The sequence below is a fragment of the Cibotium barometz genome, chromosome 6, assembly GCF_041138505.1.
Source record: "Cibotium barometz isolate CiBa-2024 chromosome 6, ASM4113850v1, whole genome shotgun sequence".
Taxonomy (NCBI): Eukaryota; Viridiplantae; Streptophyta; class Polypodiopsida; order Cyatheales; family Cibotiaceae; genus Cibotium; species Cibotium barometz.
Window position 1 is genome coordinate 13983761 of NC_141051.1, and position 19134 is coordinate 14002894.

The following is a 19134-nucleotide window of genomic DNA, read 5'->3' on the forward strand; positions in this document are numbered from 1 at the left end:
ATTTACACTATTTTGCCTTTACACCTTTGAACTCCTCATGCCTTTTGCATGCCCATGATCAAAATCCTCTTGTCAACCATCATGAAAATCATCTTGCATGTTCCATAAAGAGAATGTGGGGGAGAGGGAGAGCTTGAGACCCTAGGAAGCAAACACACACACACAAGAGAGAGCAAGACACAAGAGAGAGATGGATAGCTGAATTTTCTTCTATCTTCTTCTTCTGTACTCAACCAACATAACATAAAGATAAGAGTGCACACTATATGGGTTAGTACTCAACTACTACAACATACAATAGTCGGTCCATAATGTGAACTCGACTAAATGAGCTAGCGCTATAACTATGCTAGTCTCTAGTAATCCAAAATGGCCGTCACATAGGCTGTCATCCCACTGGCCGCATATCACCCATAATCTCAACAACCATGCCAGTGGTGTAGATGCAAAAGCTATCACCTAGGCAGGTCATCAATGTCCGTCGTAGCACTAGTTGAGCTCGATATCTCAACACTTCCCCTCGAGCTTAACTCCACACACTACACTCCAAGTAAGCTCCTAAACCTGTGGAGCTTCTCTGTGCCCAACGCCTTCGTGAAAGATGTTAGCCACTTGATCCTCTATGCTGACATATACCAGATCTACATCTCCTATACTAGAACCTTCTCCCTCACAAAGTGATAATGCACCTCAATGTGTTTCGTTCTAGCATGATATAATGGGTTACTGGCCAACTGTATGTTGCTCATATTGTCACAATATATGACAATTGCCCTATCCACGAGCTCTCCCATGTCACCAAGTAGCTTCTGAAACCAAGCTACCTCACAAACTGCCATAGCAGCACCCCTGTACTCTAACTCTATACTCGACAAGGCAACTGTTGGCTTCTTCTTACTGCTCCAACTCACAGCAGCACTCCCAAATGAGAACATAAAACCACTAGTAGATCTCCTATCTGCAATACTACCAACCCAATCAGCATCTGTGTACCCACGCAACTATATCTCTATACCAGCCTCATAGAAAATTCCATAATCAACTGTGGACTTTATGTACCTGAGGATTTGTCTAGCTGCATCCAAGTGTGGCTTCCTAGGGGCCTGCATAAATTGACTCACAAGTCCAATAGCATAGCTCAAGTCTGGCCTTGTAATGGTCATGTAGATCAAACTACCCACTATGCGTCTGTATGTAGTAGGGTCCTCCAAAAACTCAGTTGTATCTGCAGAAAGCTTTGTGTTCTGCTCTAATGACACTGAAATAGGCTTACATCCTATCATACCATACTTGGACAACATGTCCAAGCCATATTTCCTCTGTATAGCAAAATTCCATGAGGTGATCTCACCACCTCTATGCCTAAGAAATACCGCAGCGAATCCAAATCTTTCATCTAAAACTTCTACTTCAAAAGCATCCTGACATCATGTATGTCTGCATCACTATAACCAGTGATAATCAAGTCATCCACATAGATGACTAATAGCATGATCCCTCTATCTGTCTTTTTCACATATAGTGAAAAATATGCATTGGATATTTGAAATACAATGGTAACAAGATACTCCTCAATCTTGTTTGACCATGCTCTGGGTGCCTGCTTCAAGCCATATAAGGCTTTGTGTAACCTGCACACAAAATTTGGATGTGCATCACTCTCATAACCTGGTGGCTATATCATGTACACTTCTTCTTGCAAATCACCATGCAAGAAAGCATTCTTTAGAGTCCATTTGATGTAAAGACCAACCCTTTATTGTAGCCATAGCAATGACAGCTCTCACGGTTGCCATTTCTTGCAACAACTAGGTTGAATGTCTCCTCATAGTCTTTGCCATAAGTTTGCGCATAGCCCTTGGCAACCAATCTTGCCTTTCTTGTACCTGCTCATTAAACCATCAGCATTGTGCTTGACTTTATACACCCACTTACATCCAATTGCCTTCTTTTCCTTAGGCAAAGGCACTAACTCCCATGTTGCATTTGCATCCAATGCTGCCATCTCCTCATCCATGGAATCTTCCCATTTCTTATTTCCAATTGCCTACTCAAAGAAAGTGGGCTCAACCTCTTGTATTGCTTTTACCATGTAAGCATAATGATGGGATGTATATCCATTATATCTCAACTTGTCAATAGGGTATCTAACCCTCGTAGACTTGTGTGCACCTAGATCACTACCAGGTGTCCTCAAAACAACCCTAGTTCTCCTTACACAAGGAGTAACCATAGACGGAATGCCAAGCTCCTCATCAAGGCTTTGCTTGGAGCCACTAGAGTCACCATCCACATATGAGTGGCGTGTTGACAGATTAGGCACAAAAGGTTGATCTACCTTTTCCTTCCCTTTCCATGATACATGTGTACATGCATCTTTCCTCAACCTGCCTAACCATGGGCTAACATTGGATCCACTGGTCAAGGACTCCCTAGGTCCACTCAGCACCTGTGATTGCTGCTCTACATGTGATGCAACATCTGCATCTTTTGTTGCCTTCACTACTACTGGTGCATACTAGCTACTCATCTCATCGAAGACAACATCTCTGCTTACTCGCATCTCACAAGTGGTAGGGTTATAGCATCTATAACCTTTTTACTCTATAGCATAACCAATGAAGATCCATTTCTCTGCCTTTGGATCCAACTTTGTTCTCACTTCATCAAGAACATGTACATATGCAATACACCCAAACACTTTCAAGTGAGACACATCCGCCGATCTTATGTTTGTAAACTTTTGTTTAGGAGTCATACCATGAAGAGCTGCAGTGGGTGTCCCGTTCATAATGTACACAACAGTTATTACTGCTTCTGCCCAAAAGTAATGTGTCATATTCTTTTCAGCCACCATCAAGGCACGTGCCACTTCTACAATGTGCTTGTTTTTCCTTTTTGTAACACCATTCTATTGCGGCGTGTACCTGCACCTAAGCTGCCTCTTGATTCCCTGCTTTCTTAGGAAATCGTTGAACTCATTGGAGAAATATTCTCCCCCACCATCTGATCTTAGGCATTTTATTTGCATGCTTTTTTCCTTCTTGAGATGACCAAGGCTTTAAATATCTGAAAGTGAGCAAGCACCTTACTTTTCTCTTTCATGAAATAAACCCACACTTTCCTAGTGTGTTCATCAACGAATGTAACATAGTACCTGCAACCTGCAATTGTTGCAGTCTTGGTCGGTACCCATACATTTGAATGTATGACATCCAATGGCCTTGCACACTGACATGCTTTTCATGTGGGAAAGCATGTTTGGCATGCTTCACATACCTTATGCATACCGTCAACCTTAAACTTTGGCAAACCTGCAACAACATTTTGGGCCTGCATAGACTTCAGTCGTTGTACATTCAAATGACCAATGCGCTTGTGCCATATGTCAATATTTGCAATGACACCTGTCCATGTGGAAACATGGCTGCCTTTATCTCAGACATGTTCACATCCAAAGTAAACATTCTGCCATTTTTGTTACCCTTTGCAACCAAGCGACACTTATTTTTGAAGTCTTCCATAAAACATCCTTAAGGATTAAACCTCACTTGCAGACCCTGATCAGCCATCTATCCCCAACAGAAACCAGGTTCTTTGTAATATTCAGAACATGAAGTACATCAGCCAAGTACTTCATTTTACCATCCTTCATAGACAATGGCACTTTACCAACATGCGCAATGGGATGTGCAGTATCATCACGTGTTTCTACATAACCTGGTTTTTTTATTTTTTGCATATCTCTAAACCACTCAGCATGACTGGTCATGTGGTTAGAGGTGCCAGAATCCACATACCATATATCTTGAGATCCTGACACATCCCCTGTTTTATGGAACTAAGCATGTGCTGCATCACAAATAGCTGTTCACTTCTATCATCACAAATAGCAATTCACTTCTATTATCACAAATAGCTGTTCACTTCTATCATCACCTCCATGTTTGCTAGATGATGCATAGTTGCCTTACTGCAACTTCCCAGTTTTAATGTCATTCTGCTTTTTGTAGTAGTTCTTTGCCATGTGTCATGGTCTGCCACAGTAATAGCACTCTATGCTATTTGCATTTTGATTTATTTGCCCACCTCGGCCTCTTGGGCTCCCCCTGCCTCTAGACTAGCCTCTTCCACCTGTGTATGATTGCTACTGTGAATTATTGGACCGTTGTTGTCCACAATTCTGATTTCCTTGTCGGCCACTACCTTGGCCCTCCTTGGCCATGGCCTCTACCTCTTCCTCTACTTGCATTAGAGTAAAAGCCCTGTTCTGATGTGTTCTTGCTTTGTGAAGAAGAATCCTCACCTAAAGCCTTTTCTTCTATGATCAGCATAGATATCAAGTCCTGAAAGTTGGGAATATTCTCCCTAACTACAATGGAGGTCTTGAATGGCTTGTACTCTTTGCCAAGCCCATTCAGACAGACACTCACCAAATCATCATCCTGTTGAAATATGCAAGTGAATAGGTGTGTGCAGGAACAAGCCCTTAGCAAGAGACTATAAAAGGTAGTCTGTAATTAAGTGGGTAGCAGTGAAAAGGTGAGAGGAATCTACTGATGAGAGAATCAAGGGTAGCATGAGTGAATATAGGGGTGTGGAAAGATTCTAGGAAAAGGTGCCCCAGATGTAGGGGAGGTGGCACGAATAAAAAATCAGTGGGATTAGATTCTTGGCATCTTGTAGATGTAAAACCTATAAATTAAGGCATTGGCCTAATGAGAAATTGCTGGTTTTTGAGTATCCATGCCTACATTAAGCTATTAGATTAATTGTGCACTAATCTCATCTTAATCACCTCTTAATTACATGTTAATCATATTGATTCTTGCATTTGATCCACCATAGCCCACTCTTTCTTGCATTTCAACTTGGTATCAGAGCCAAGCTTAGGATTCATCTATTTTTTGAGCCTAATTATCTTGCTAATCATGATTAAGATTTAAACCTCTTTTTAGTCTTTTTTTCAACCATCCTCTACACCCCCAGCTGGTGGAGAAGCTCCCTCTCCCTCCAGCCTTAACAATAGGCTAAAATAGCTTAGCCTCATCTAGCTACAATCCCTATGCTTCAGACCAATGCATCAATTCGTAAAATTACCGCTAGGAGAAACCGGGAATCACCGATTTGCAGGTACCTTTTTTGGAAGAAAAACCTAGATCTACGCTCCTACAAGGTGAATGAATCTAATTCCTCTTAGCCCTAGGGGTTTTTGGATGATCTCAACATGCTGGTGATCTCAGATTTGAGAAATTCCTCAAGAAGAAGTAGCATCAAGCTCTGCATCAAATCTACAGTGACTTTGATAAAACAGATATCAAGCATTCAATGTTTGGTCAAATCTTTTGGTTCTTGGCTTGATCCTCTACTAGACTAACTGCTATTGATGCCTTTGAAAGGATTTGAGCTCATTTGAACTTTAAGGCACTAGATATGGCCTCCTTGTACACTCTATTTTTTGCACACAAAATAGAAGATTATTTCACTAATCAATGATTAATTAGCACTAATCTCTATATCTTGGTGCAATTGATGGTTCAAATTTACCATTTCATATCTGATACAGATCTCTATCACTTTAGATTATAATTTGGAGATGGTTTGATATCCCAATCATTTAGTACAAATCAATTACCCTTGGCTTTATGTAATTTTTCGTGTATTCATGCTTGTAAATCTGTTGTAATCATAATTTAACACCAGATTTGAGTTGTAAAAGGATAGACACTGCCCTTGAATCTTGAATTGGATTAAGAGGTAAGACCCCCTTCACATCACCATGAGCACTGCACAAGAAATAGATAAATGTAACAGGGAGGAGTTCCATACATGGCAAACAAAGACCATGTATTTGCTCATGAGGAAGAATCTGTGGGGGCTAGTTGATGAAAGAGATGAATGCCTAGAGGAGATTGGGGAGAATGAGTGGAAGAGCAGGAATGAGAAAGCATTAAGGCTCATTGCTCTTAGCTTAAATGATGAAATCATTCACCACATTGTAGGGATACAACGAGGTAAAGATGCATGGGATGAACTTAACAAATTATTTGGCACTCAAGCAAAAAATTCAAAGATAAATCTGCTAATGCAATTCTACAAACTTGACATGAAGGAAAGTGAACCTCTAACCACACACTTGAACAAATACAAAAGCATTAAGCAACAAATGGTAGCCATTGGGAAGAAGGTAGAAGATGACGAGGCACTAGCAGTGCTTCTGATGAAGAGTGTGGACAAGGGAGAATATGAGAACATTGTGGCAACCTTAAAGAATGTACCAGATTTGACAATGCATGATATAGAAGGAGCTCTACTAGAGCAAGAGAACAAGGTCAAAGAGAAGAAAGGATTGGACCCAACAACTAGAAAGGAGAAAGCATTCTACACCCGAGGAGGCCTTGCACGAGGATGAGGATGAGGAAGAGGCAGGGGAGGAGGAAGAACATTCACTTGCCACAACTGTGGGAAGCCATGACACATGGCTAGAGAGTGCTATAGCAAACCAAATGAAGAAGGATCGACATCAAAAAACTTCATGGAGACTCGTAAGGAAGAGGATTCGGAATATCTTTTCTGAAAGAGAAAGAGAGAGAAACCCCAGAACCCAATGTAACCTGCTCCAATAGAGTAAAACCACCTCTGAGCCACCGATGATGTAGGCCATGTGGTAGATGTATGTATGAGCACTTTAGTTAAGGTCACGGGCACTTGTAGTAGCCTTGGACACATAGAGAGAGAGTGTCAAGGACTATGACTCGCGGGCTACCAAACAAGTAAGAGGGAAACTTGGTATAGGGTCCCAGCATGTGTGCTAGAGTTATTCACTTGAGGGGAGGTGTTGAAATATGCAAGTGAATGGGTGTGTGCGGGAACAAGTCCTTAGCAAGAGATTGTAAAAGGGAGTCTATAATTAAGTGGGTAGCAATGAAAAGGTGAGAGGAATCTACTGTGATGAGAGAATCAAGGGTAGCATGAGTGAATATAGGGGTGTGGAAAGATTCTAGGAAAAGGTTCCCCCAGAGGTGGCACAAATCAAGGAGAAATCAATGGGATTAGATGCTTAGCATCTTGTGGATGTAAAACCTATAAATTGAGGCATTGGCCTAATGAGAAATTGTTGGTTTTTGAGTACCCATGCCTACATTAAGCTATTAGATTAATTGTGCACTGATCTCAGACAGCAAATCAAATAACCTACAAATAGACAATTTCTGTGCAACCTATAATAGAGCAGTATCTCAACCTATAATAGAGCAGTATCTCCTGTAATTGCCAATAGCAGTGGTACTTCAGCACAGCCTGTGTGTCACCAAATGTGGCTAGAGTACATGTACATACACCTAGGATCAACAATACATGTGCAAACCCTATCTACACTTCCAAAATGCACTGCTGCATTGCAATAACTAGATTTCGAGCAGAAATAGTTCTCTACCAGGACTGCTGAAAATACCATGCAATGACGAAATAGGGCCCGTAATGTGCCCGAAATGCGAATCTGGTAAAAAAAAATATATGTCCACTAGGACATTATACCTTCCCCCTGTAGCTCCGCTCCTGCGAAGACAGATCCTCAATGGGAGATGTGTAGCTCCCCGAGCTACTGAGGGGGGGTGTTGTACCTAAACCAAGAAGGGGAAAGAGATGATGGTGCTCTTACCCATGTAGTACCACTTCCTTCCTTGTTTGTTCTTGCCTCTTGCTTGCCTCCTTATCTCTCACACGAACCAGGCTCTGATACCATAAAGAGAATGTGGGGGAGAGGGAGAGCTTCAGACCCTAGCAAAGCAAACACACACACACAAGAGAGAGCAAGACATAAGAGAGAGATGGATAGCTGAATTTTCTTATATCTTCTTCTTCTCTACTCAACCAACATAACATAAAGATAAAAGTACACACTATATGGGCTAGTACTCAACTACTACAACACATAAGGGTCGGTCCATAATGTGAACCCGATTAAATGAGCTAGCGCTATAACTATGCTAGTCTCTAATAACTATGCTAGCGCTATAACTATGCTAGTCTCTAATAACTATGCTAGCACTATAACTATGCTAGTCTCTAATAATCCAAAATGGCTGTCACATAGCCTGCCATCCCATTGGCCGCATATCACTCATAATCTTACCAACCATGCCAGTTGTGTAGATGCTGAAGCTATCACCCAGGCAGGTCATCAATGTCCATCGTAGCACTAGTTGAGCTCGATATCTCAACATTCCAATCATCCTCATGCAACTCCTCCCTTTGCATCCTTGGAGCTTTTCCAACATGATTTGAACCCGAATGATGACTAAAACCATGTGCCAGTCCTTTACCTTTTGTAGAAGCATGAGAAGTAAAACCACAAGATGTATTTGGCATAGCATGGTGTATATTCCCTTGAGAAGAAGGAACATTCTCCTTGTTGCCAAAATACATGTCATTCCCATCTCCAATGTTTACTCCTTTTGTAGGCCTTGGCAGCCCATCACCAAAAGAGTCTAAGTGTTGTTGCATTCCATCTCCATGAGGAATTTGATCCATATAAGTACTTGCAAAGGTGTACCATCATGACCATGCATCCTTGCATCTTGATAAGACGGATGGAAAACACCATTCCTTCACTCACTTCTCAACAAATCCATCTCACTTTTGAAAGTGGTGAGAAATTAATTTTGTGGGTTGATGAGTTGGTTTTGAAATTGAGATTACTTATCATTGAAATTATCAAACATTTCCCTCATCATGCACATCATCTCATATATGCCATTGGAAACAAATGGTACTTTTTTGTCTTTAGCAAGTGTTACCTTTGCATTAGTGACATCATACCCTACTCCTTTGCCCTTTGATGCAACCATGTTTGCATAACCTCCTCACATGCATCCTTGCATTTGCCATCTCCAAGCATTTTATCATTAACCAACCCATGTATCGGCATTTTCTCAACATGTACCTCATCCCTAATGTCAAATTCACCATTAATGTCTTCCACAAGTGCCCCTTGATCAAGTTCCAACATCGCTTGAGTTACATTCACAATATTCTTGTGTGGCCTTCCTCTTGGCATAGCTGTAAATTTTGGATTTGAGAGGATGAAAGGACAAATGAGATTGGAACTAGGTGTTCAAGGGTTATATGGAGACTAATGTTGTGTACTAACACAATATGTAAAAATAACAGATTTTTGAATAGGACATATATGCTCTATTTTAGGGTTTTTGAAGTACTACTCAAAATGGAGATTTGGCTATAAGATGACCAAAAATAACCCGATTTTGATGATCTTTAGCTTGTTGGGATTTTCTTGGCAAGTTATATCATCCTCCCAAAAGGTTTGACCAAAGTCAAAGTGAAAGTCAGCTCTGTTTTGACTTTTTTCAAAAAGTCAACTATGTCACTTTGACCTAACAAACGATATTAGAATCGGAAGGTTAAAGGCTTGTTTGGAAGGTCTAAAGGAGTAATAAGTGGATGTGTAAAGATACTTGTGAGACAATCTAGGGTTTATGATTGAATTAGGGTTTGGAAATTTTTGATAAACCCTAATTTGACCCCCCACGGAATCAAGATCTTAAAGGCTTGATTTGGAGTCCTTCTGGAGTAATAAAGGAGGGTATAAAGCTCTTGGAAATACCTAAAAACCCCAATGACTGAATTTAGGGTTTGGGTTGCAGGTATGCAGGGAATTCTTAGAAATTTTGGCAGCATTTTGTTTGCTTTTGAATCTCAATGTATGCAAACGAAACCATAGATTCGCATCAAACACTTCTTCTCATTGCCATCACAAGGAATTCATAATGCATCAATAGGCATCCGTATCCATCCAATTAGTGTCCACAATTATATCCTTCCAAGGCATCCACTTTTCAATGTGTCAAAACCTTGCCCAATGAAAATACATCAATTGCCACAATTAAAGATCGATGAAGCAAAGTCAATGAAGCATGCCGATCTCGTGGCTAAGCTCTTCCAACCCCCCCTTATTCAAGTTTGAAATCCAAGATCAAGGGTTTTGGCCAAGTCTTTCCCACCACCAAGTACCTAATTCTCCACCTTACTACTTTCCCATGGCAATCACAACTAGGTGGATTCAATCCATGCTCCCCTTGGTCTCTCCACAAATGCCAAGGTACCCTCACACACATTATAGCTATCTTTTGAATTGAAAGGTGTTTACAAATGTGTGTGATAACCAATGAATCATATCCAATGAGAAGAATCACTCACATCCAAGGCACTTATAGAGGCATGCCATATAACTCAACCAATACAAGAGTTTTATGTTGATGATGAGGTTAAATGGACATGCAACTCCTTCTTACTTGAATTCTTCTTAAATACTTCTTGATGTCTTCAATGTTTTCATCAAACTGGCTTACTGCACATATACAATAGGCTTTCTATGCATGAATGCATAAAGAAACCCCAAAGATGAAGAGCACTTGGTCTCAATGAGAAAAAACTTGATGAATGATGTTCTCAAAGCTAAAAGTATCGTAACCTATGATTCATGAAGTCAATGGGAATGTGATTATGCAACTGAAACCAATAAAACTCCAAATGTAACCCTAATTTGGTTGGATTTTCTCTAAAACCCCTTTTCAACCAAGATACCCTAATTTGTCCATCATATTGATGCAATGAATGCATAGATGATCAATGAGAAGGCTAATGAACAAGATTAAAGCCCTGAATCCCCAAAAAGTAGAGTGTAAATCCTAATATCTCTCAAGGTATGCAAGATAAATAAGAATCCCATGCTTAAGCAACAATTAATCACATATATGAGTAGAGCTAAGCGTGAAGAATGAGATTATTAAAGAAATTTTCCAAAATTTTATGATAGAAACCCTGATTTCTCATGAGAACCCTAATATGCAAGAACTTGAGAAATTGTAATGATGGGGAGAGAAAGAAAGAGAATGCACTTATAATAGAGTACCACATGACCTCAAGGGAGTACCACCATAGCCATAGAAGCTTGGAGCTCCAAGAAGTATGATTTAATTAGTCAAAATGATAAGATAAACTCATCACCATCTTTCATCCTTATTTGATGATACCCAGACTTGAGATCTATCTTGGAGAAATATTTTTCTCCTTTCAATTCATCAAGTAAATCATCAATCCTTGGAATGGGATATTGATTCTTTATAGTGATCTTGTTGAGATCCCTATAATCGATGTACATTCTATAAGATCCATCCTTCTTATTCACCAACAAAATGGGTGAGGCCAAAGGTGATTGGCTTGGTTGTATGAATCCCATTTCCAAAAGTTCTTCCACTTGCTTTGCCACCTCTTCCCACTCAACCTTTGAAAGCCTATAAGGAGGCTTATTGACTAGTTTTGCATCCTTCTCACAAGCTCTATGGCATAGTCTACTTCTCTAATAGGCGGCAAGCAATTAGGTGCTTCAAACACATCCTTGTACTCTTGCAACAAGGCATCCATTTCTTCATCATGTATTTGCAACCCATTTTCCTCTTCTTGATGAGTGAGTTGTAGCATGTAAACAAGGCATAAATTCTTCAACTCTCTCTTCATTTACTTTATAGAGACACCAAGGTTAAAGCATGGCTGCAAATTCCATCCAAACATAGCTCTTTGCCTTCTTGCATAAGCCACATTTGCATGTGCTTTAAATCCATTGAAAACCTGCCCTAAACCAATGGCATCCAAGCACCACATCAATTGGCCCCATGTCAAGAACAATCAAACGGGCATCATATAGGCATAATCAGAAGACAAAGAAATCCTGGTTTTGCAACCCAACTCTTGCTCAGCTCATGTTGTCCATTTGTAACCTCGACTTTTAGAGGCTTCATCATCTCTATTAGGCATAGTTTTAAAGAATTTATTGATTTAGAGTCCATAAAAACTGTGTGCTCCCCGAATCAACAAGTATATGAATGGATTTTCCCCCAATTTTTCCCACAAGCCTCAAATTGTTGGAACCTTTGCATCCTGCTTTAGCTTCTTGTGAAATGGCACATAGCATGGCTGTCCTTTCTTTTGTTTCAACTTCTACCTAATCCTCTCCATCCGGATCAAATGGAAACTCTTGAGAAGGTTCAAGAGTATTCTCTTCTATCACCTCATTTGCACAATCTTGAAATTCAGCCTCATCCATATAATCCAATGGTGCCTCTTCATCTTCAACCACCTCAAAGATCATGTTAGCTCTTACCTCATTTTCCTTGCAAATCTTTTTATTCTCAGGACTCCATTTTACATCAAGAAATGTAATCTTGTCCTTCACATCTTTGACCCTTGGTGACTTCAATATAGAACGTCCATGGGTAGTGTGTGGTATATCCCATCTCCCACTCACATTATACACACCCCTGGAAGATCCCTCCATGGGATCCAAAACTATGGGCTGCTTTCCAAGCCTAGAACCTAAAACATGCCCACTTTTATGGTCTCTTGAAGGCATATTTGAGTTTCCTTGCATACCACCAAGATTCCCATGTGGATTTAGTGCATGGTCAAATGTGTCCACACTCCTTTGTACACCTAGAATCTGGTCTTCAAGAGTTGCAAACCTTTCATCCATCTTGTCCTCCATTTGATGCATCAACTTGGCATTCTCATTGCCTTGGCGCACAATCTCACTACTAATGTAGAACACCTCCTTTTGGGCATCTCTTTGTGCATCCTTGATTGAATCAGTGAGAGAAATCCTTAGCATATCCAAAGTGATGTTCCCCAAACAATGAGATTTGATCATGTCCACTAGTGTGCACCGGTATTCATTCATTCACTATTTGCCCACTAATGTCATGTAGAGGTACCCTTTCTTATTGCATCGCCCTTGAGTTTTGCCCATGTTCGACAATGGAATGTGGTGCCACATTTTGACCATGTGGATATTCACCCACAATATGTACCATGTCATCCACAAACCACCTCATTAACATCATCTTGAACTTGGTTCTCTTCCATGATGACGGGCACTTTTGGTTGAGCTTTCAATGGCTTTCCATGGTTTCCCATGCTACCAAGTGGTTAGTATAGCAAACGACAACCAAATTGGGAGTTCTTTAGTTTTTCGTATTTGTTTTGATGAGAGGAACACTCCTATCACCCTGAATCACCACTTTGAGCACTCCTATACCTCTCTGTTTGACTTTTAGCTAAAAGTCAACTATGTGAGGTTGACCATCCAAAAGGTAACGGAATTGGAAACTTGTTGGCTCATTTGGAAGCTCTTAGGTAGTGCTCTTGAGCTCTGTAAACACCTTGAATTCAATCCGCACTATTTTTGACTGAATTAGGGTTTTCAGTCTGACCAAACTGTTCCCTTTGCACCTTGAAATGGTGTCCAAATCAACCATTTGATAGCTTTTTAGATTTGCCTTAAGATGCCTTTTTAAGTCTTCCAAAGGCCTTTGAGATATCTTAAGTGGTTTGGGACTGAATTACACTTTTGCACTCACTGTAGAGTGTAGGAAAATCACAAAAAATTGGCCATAAGCTCCCCACAATACAGACCATACCTCAATCATGATCCACTAGCATTTGTCCAATGTCCAATCATGACATAATGCCCCAAGTAATCACCATCAAAAGCATACACTTGCCCATGCAACTCTTATGCTTTGATCATTATCAAGTGTCCATGACACACTCAATCAAGTAACATTTGGCTTCCATAGCCTCGGCATGCTTGCAATATAGTCGAGTTGTGTGTCGAAGGAGGAGCGCTTTATGCTTGCCGATCTCCCGGCTAAGACTTCCCACCCTCATACCTAGTTTGAATCTAGGCACAAGTTGGGGTCAAGTCTTCACATCCAACATACCTAATCCCCCTCCTTTCCGCTTTTCCAAAAGCACTCACGACAATCTCCCCTCGGGCGTCTCCTCCAATGCTTGAGGTACCCTCACAAGCATACTAGATGCTAGGAATTAAAGTGAGAGTACAAGTGAGGTGTTGTATGTGGATGTAACTTCAAAAAGAGAAGGTAGGAGCACTTACAATGTGTTTAGCATGACTCATGCTATTTTTATTTTATCCATTACAAAGAGCATGTACTCATGCTTTCCCTCAATCATCCAAAATAGCTCCGATACACCAAATCACAACAAAACAACATCCAAACAGCATCCAACACTATGTGAATCACAAGGCATATGACTTGCAAGGATTAGCTTCAAGTAAGGACTCCCAAGATCAATGCAATCATTGGCTCATCCAAAATAGCTCCGATACACCAAATCACAACAAAACAACATCCAAATAGCATCCAACACCATGTGAATCACAAGGCATATGACTTGCAAGGATTAGCTTCAAGTAAGGACTCCCAAGATCAATGCAATCATTGGCTCATGTAGGCACTTGCATGTTCTTGCTTTAGGCTAAGATTTGGCAATAATATGAAGCCACAACTCACTATTTTCATGTATATCACTTCATCCCTTTGCCTTTACTTCATAGCCTCATCATTAAAGAACAAAACTATTATCCAAATGGCAACTAGAAGCTTTAATGGCTCAATGATCACACAAGGTGTGATGCTTGGTTTTAATGCTAAGCAAAAACTCATGAGAAGGCCAAGAAATTGTAGCCTCAGCTGTACCATATGCATGCATCCCCAATTCATTCAAGGGTGGACAATTTAACCGTGTGAAATCTTCCAACTATCATGGTATAACATCATTTCATGTAGCATGTAATTGATTGGAGCAATGGTATTGCAAGAGCTTATGGAAATCTTTAAAAAAAACGCAGCCTTAATTATGCTTATTAATGGCATTCACCATTAGAAGATGCCTTACTGTATGCATGGCTGACTTGCTTGTAGAAGGTCGAAGATGATGACCATGTGAGTACCCTAATTGAAGCTTGAGGACATCGTTGCGCACAGCCACCACTGTAGAATACGCGGCATCATATTTGCTGAAAATCGGTGCTTGTTGGCAATATTAAGGCCAAGCTTAAGCAAGACCACACTTGCTTTTTTGCATTGAATCGAAGTAAAAAACGACAACCATGCTCTCCAAAATAGTGCAATTCAGCAGCCATCGAAGCACACATAGCAACACCCAAATCCGACCATGAATCAAGCATTCACCACTCCTTGTTCTTGATTAGGAGGGAAATGGCTGAAACCCTAGGTAAATGCTTAGATCTAGATGGAAGAAACCTTATTTCTCAGAGGATCAACATGAGGAGAGAAGAGAGAGAAAATCATAAATATTTTGATTAAGGAACTAATCATGATTAGTAGTAAATTTCCCCCAATTTTGGTCATGCTCTTCAAATTTTGGAGCGACTACCCCAAATTTTGGTCCACAGTGACCCATAGCCCTCCAAAACTTAGATCAATTCTAAAATCAAGGAAATTTCCAGCATCCCACAATCCCCATGTCCCATTTTTCCAAGAAACTCAAGAAAGATCAAGAAAATGCAGAAATTTTGAAAAATTTTAAAAAATTGGATCAAAGACAAAGCTTTGATACCACTGTAATGATGGGGAGAAAAAGAAAGATAATGCACTCATAAATGGAGTACCACATGTACTCATGATGGAGTAGCACATGCACTCAAGGGAGTACCACCATAGCCATAGAAGCTTGTAGCTCTAAGAAGTATGATTTGACTAGTCAAAATGATAAGATATCCCTAATTACAATTTGTTCCCTTATATACTTGCCCACCTTTTCACACTTAGTAAAGTTAGGCCCCATACTTGCCTAGCCATATCCATGCCCATGGGCTTCCCTTATGTTTAAACCCAAGCCCCTTGGGGAGAGAAAGAAAGATAATGCACTCATAATGGAGCACCACATGCACTCATGATGGAGTACCACATGCACTCAAGGGAGTACCAGCATAGCCATAGAAGCTTGGAGCTACAAGAAGTATGATTTGATTAGTCAAAATGATAATATGTCCCTAATTATAATTTGTTCACTTATATACTTGCCCACCTTTTCACACTTATTAAAGTTGGGCCCCCATACTCGCTCGGCCATATCCATGCCCATGGGCTTCCCTTATGTTCAAACCTAAGCCCCTTTCATTATAGAAATGGAAACATTGAAGAGAGGAGTGTATTTCTTACACATTAGAGAGGCATTACCATGAATCTTTGGTAACCAACTTGTGAAATTAAGGCTCCAATCTTCAACGAAATAGCGCACAGCTCACGGATTCCCTTACAGCTAAAATTGCAAACTATATCACCTGTGGAGGAGCTCCTTGTTGTGAAGCTTAGAATATGCCCCAAGCTAATGACAAAGCTATTGCAAGGGTTTGGACTCATTGAAGAGGCTTCATATCTCTCAAAGATCAAACAAAGAAGACAGAGAAAAAAACGTTTTTGATTAGCAAAGTAGTCAAGATTAGTGAAAATTTTTCCAATTTTGGTCCTAAAATTTAAAAAATTGGTGCGGCTCCCCCAAAATTTGGTCCATAGTAAGCCCAAGCCCAAAAGCTTTAGAAATTAACCATAGGAAACAAACTTTCACCATTCAAGGTCACCATAGTTATCTTCTTGATCAATAAAATCAAGAAAATGATGAGAATGGTTGAAAATAGGAAAAACAATGGATCAAACAAGAGCTATGATACCACTACAAGATGGAGACCCACTCAATACTTGAAGTAGACAACAAGGGTGTAGGTAACCATCCTAGAATCTCAGAGGAAGAATCTCACCATGGAAGCTTGAGCCATAGGCATCAAAGTATTGTATTATCATAAAGGTATCAAAAGCTTTCTTTACAACTATGAGCCATTATCTTATATACTTGTCCCATTTCACAATCACTTATTATGCCCATGCCCATAATGCTAGGCCCCAAAGCCCACAACTTATAAACATGTCCATGAGTCCATGGCCTCCACCACATTACAAACATCCTCTACCTCAAGGTGGAAATGACATTTTCACACTCGAGACTCTAGTGTTGCTATGCCATAGCTCTATCTAATCAAGACTCTTAGGGTGTCAAGTACTCATGAGTAGGGAGAGTCACAAAGCTAACATTTGAAGATAAGCTAAGAAATGCTTATTCCTATATCTCCATACTAAAGAGGCTTTGAAAATATGAGAATGAACCACAAGGTTTTGAAAAATCATAGAAGGAATCACAAGGCTCATCTCAAGCTTTGCAATGAATTCAATGAGACACACTAAAATGAACTTACCAAAAAATATGCGGAGATCTTAAATTTAGATTATGAAGAGATTTCAAAACCTAAGCTACCAAAAATTTCTGAGAAAAAGAGCTCAAGAAGAGGGCCAACCAAGTGTTAAGCTAAGCCACAGAAATGGGTATGTTTTCATGCTCTCTCCCAAATCGCTTTTGTAATCCTTAAACCTTTCTACTTATGTACTGACATGGGTGTGTTGTTATGCTCTCCCAAATCATCTTTGTAATCCTTAAACCTTTCTACTTCTATATTGAAACTTTCATTTGTTCAATGTACTATTAACCACACAAATCCACTACCACCACATTGCATCACAAGAATCATTAATCAGACCACATTGTATACTCATCTCTTCGTGGCCATGGAATTTTCCCATGTCACTCTATAGTTTGAGACTCCAAGGAACATATTTGATTTACCTCTATTCATCCAAAATTACTAGTGTTGCATTCTCCAAGATTCTCAAGTAGTAGATGAAGAGTTAATATTGGAGCTCTATTACAAAGGTACCACATTGACACCAAAACCAATAACGTAAGATATACTCAAGGAAAGTCTACAAAAACTAGCAAACGTAGGGTCATAAAAAGAAAGAGAAATCAGAAGAAATTTAGAGATCTACCCCACAATGCAATCTCTACAATATGAGGGGGATCATAATAATGTACCATAGAGTTTTTACTCGGGTGCAAACCAATGTGGAAAGAAGGGCTGGTTTAATGAAAGAAATAATCCTTCCCCAGTGATGTTGAAGACAAGAACCATTTTGAAAATGATGGTTATTTGAGAACATTGAGAAACCAATAGTTAAAGACAAGGAACCACACATCTTGATGGAATCCTGAGCATCCATAAATGACCTCAACCAAAAGGAGATTTCTCACACCACCCCCACCCCCACTATCACTACAATCTTCATAACCATCACATCATACTCTTTTTATTTCTCCTCGATCTTCTTCTATTTGCACTAACTCTCTCAAGAGGCACCCTTGAAAAAGTATAGCAACTTACAATGATATAGAGCTTGAAGAAGAAGGTGAAGTCATTGCAGCTACCCAAAAGACCATTTATCAGCATTGGTGTGCTCTACCTCCTCTCACTAATTATTTATACAAAATCTATAAAGCTCACCATCTAGGCTTTGAGAATAGAAAGTACTTCAAAATTGGGAGCGTGTTAAGCTATCTTGTACCTCTATTATTGTAGAGGTCTCTCATACTATTATTTTTATGTAATACTATGTTAAGGCAATTAGGACAAAATCAATGTAACTACTCTATGATGTCAATGTGTACACCAAAGTGGATATCACAAAGCCTCTAAACCAGTGTTGGTGGCATATCACCCATAATCTCACCATTGTGCCAGTGGTATGAGTGTAGAATCTATCACCCAAGTAGGTCTCACCAATGTCTACAACACTAGTTCATGTACTTGTATAAAAAAAATGGCATCTATTGATATATTATTGAAATACAAATCAAGTTGACAAGACATTAAGAAATGTACCTTCTTGCCTAGATCTTGGGCTTGCACTTCGAGCATTTGCATCTAAATGGTTTAAAATATAAAAGAGAGTGAATTATGGCACACATTGCATTTTAGTAATAAAGTACTTATGACATAATTTTAAACATGCTCACTTTTCTCTCTTTTATCTTATTGATTACAATTTGGAGCTTCAATTCAAGTATCTCAAGGTCTTTGAGATGCAAAGACATGAGGTTTTCACCCATCAAAAATCTGTAGAAAAGAAAGAAAATGTATTGAGGATAAATGTCTACAAATACATCTAGTCTTGTATTATTCAAGATCCAACTTTTAAGGTACAAAACATGTACTTGACATTACAACTAAATCTTAATATGTTTTCTTACCTTTGTTGACTTTGTAAGTAGTCAATCTCCTTCTCTAACAAAAGAGCCTTGCCTTTCCAATACTATCATAAGTACTCCCATATAAACATAATGAGC

General features: G+C 39.7%; 1 protein-coding gene across 3 annotated transcripts in view; it reads right to left on the minus strand.

Moving 5' to 3' along the window:
- LOC147637432 (MADS-box transcription factor 23-like) overlaps positions 1 to 19134 on the minus strand; it is an 83062-nt gene that overhangs the window by 26153 nt on the left and 37775 nt on the right. For all 3 annotated transcript variants that reach the window (XM_086799229.1, XM_086799228.1, XM_086799230.1), the window contains exons 3-5: positions 19039 to 19100; positions 18805 to 18904; positions 18671 to 18712 (exon numbers count right to left, since the gene is read on the minus strand). In XM_086799229.1, coding sequence (XP_086655355.1) covers positions 18671 to 18712; positions 18805 to 18904; positions 19039 to 19100 — 204 coding nt within the window. The remainder of the gene's footprint in view (positions 1 to 18670; positions 18713 to 18804; positions 18905 to 19038; positions 19101 to 19134) is intronic.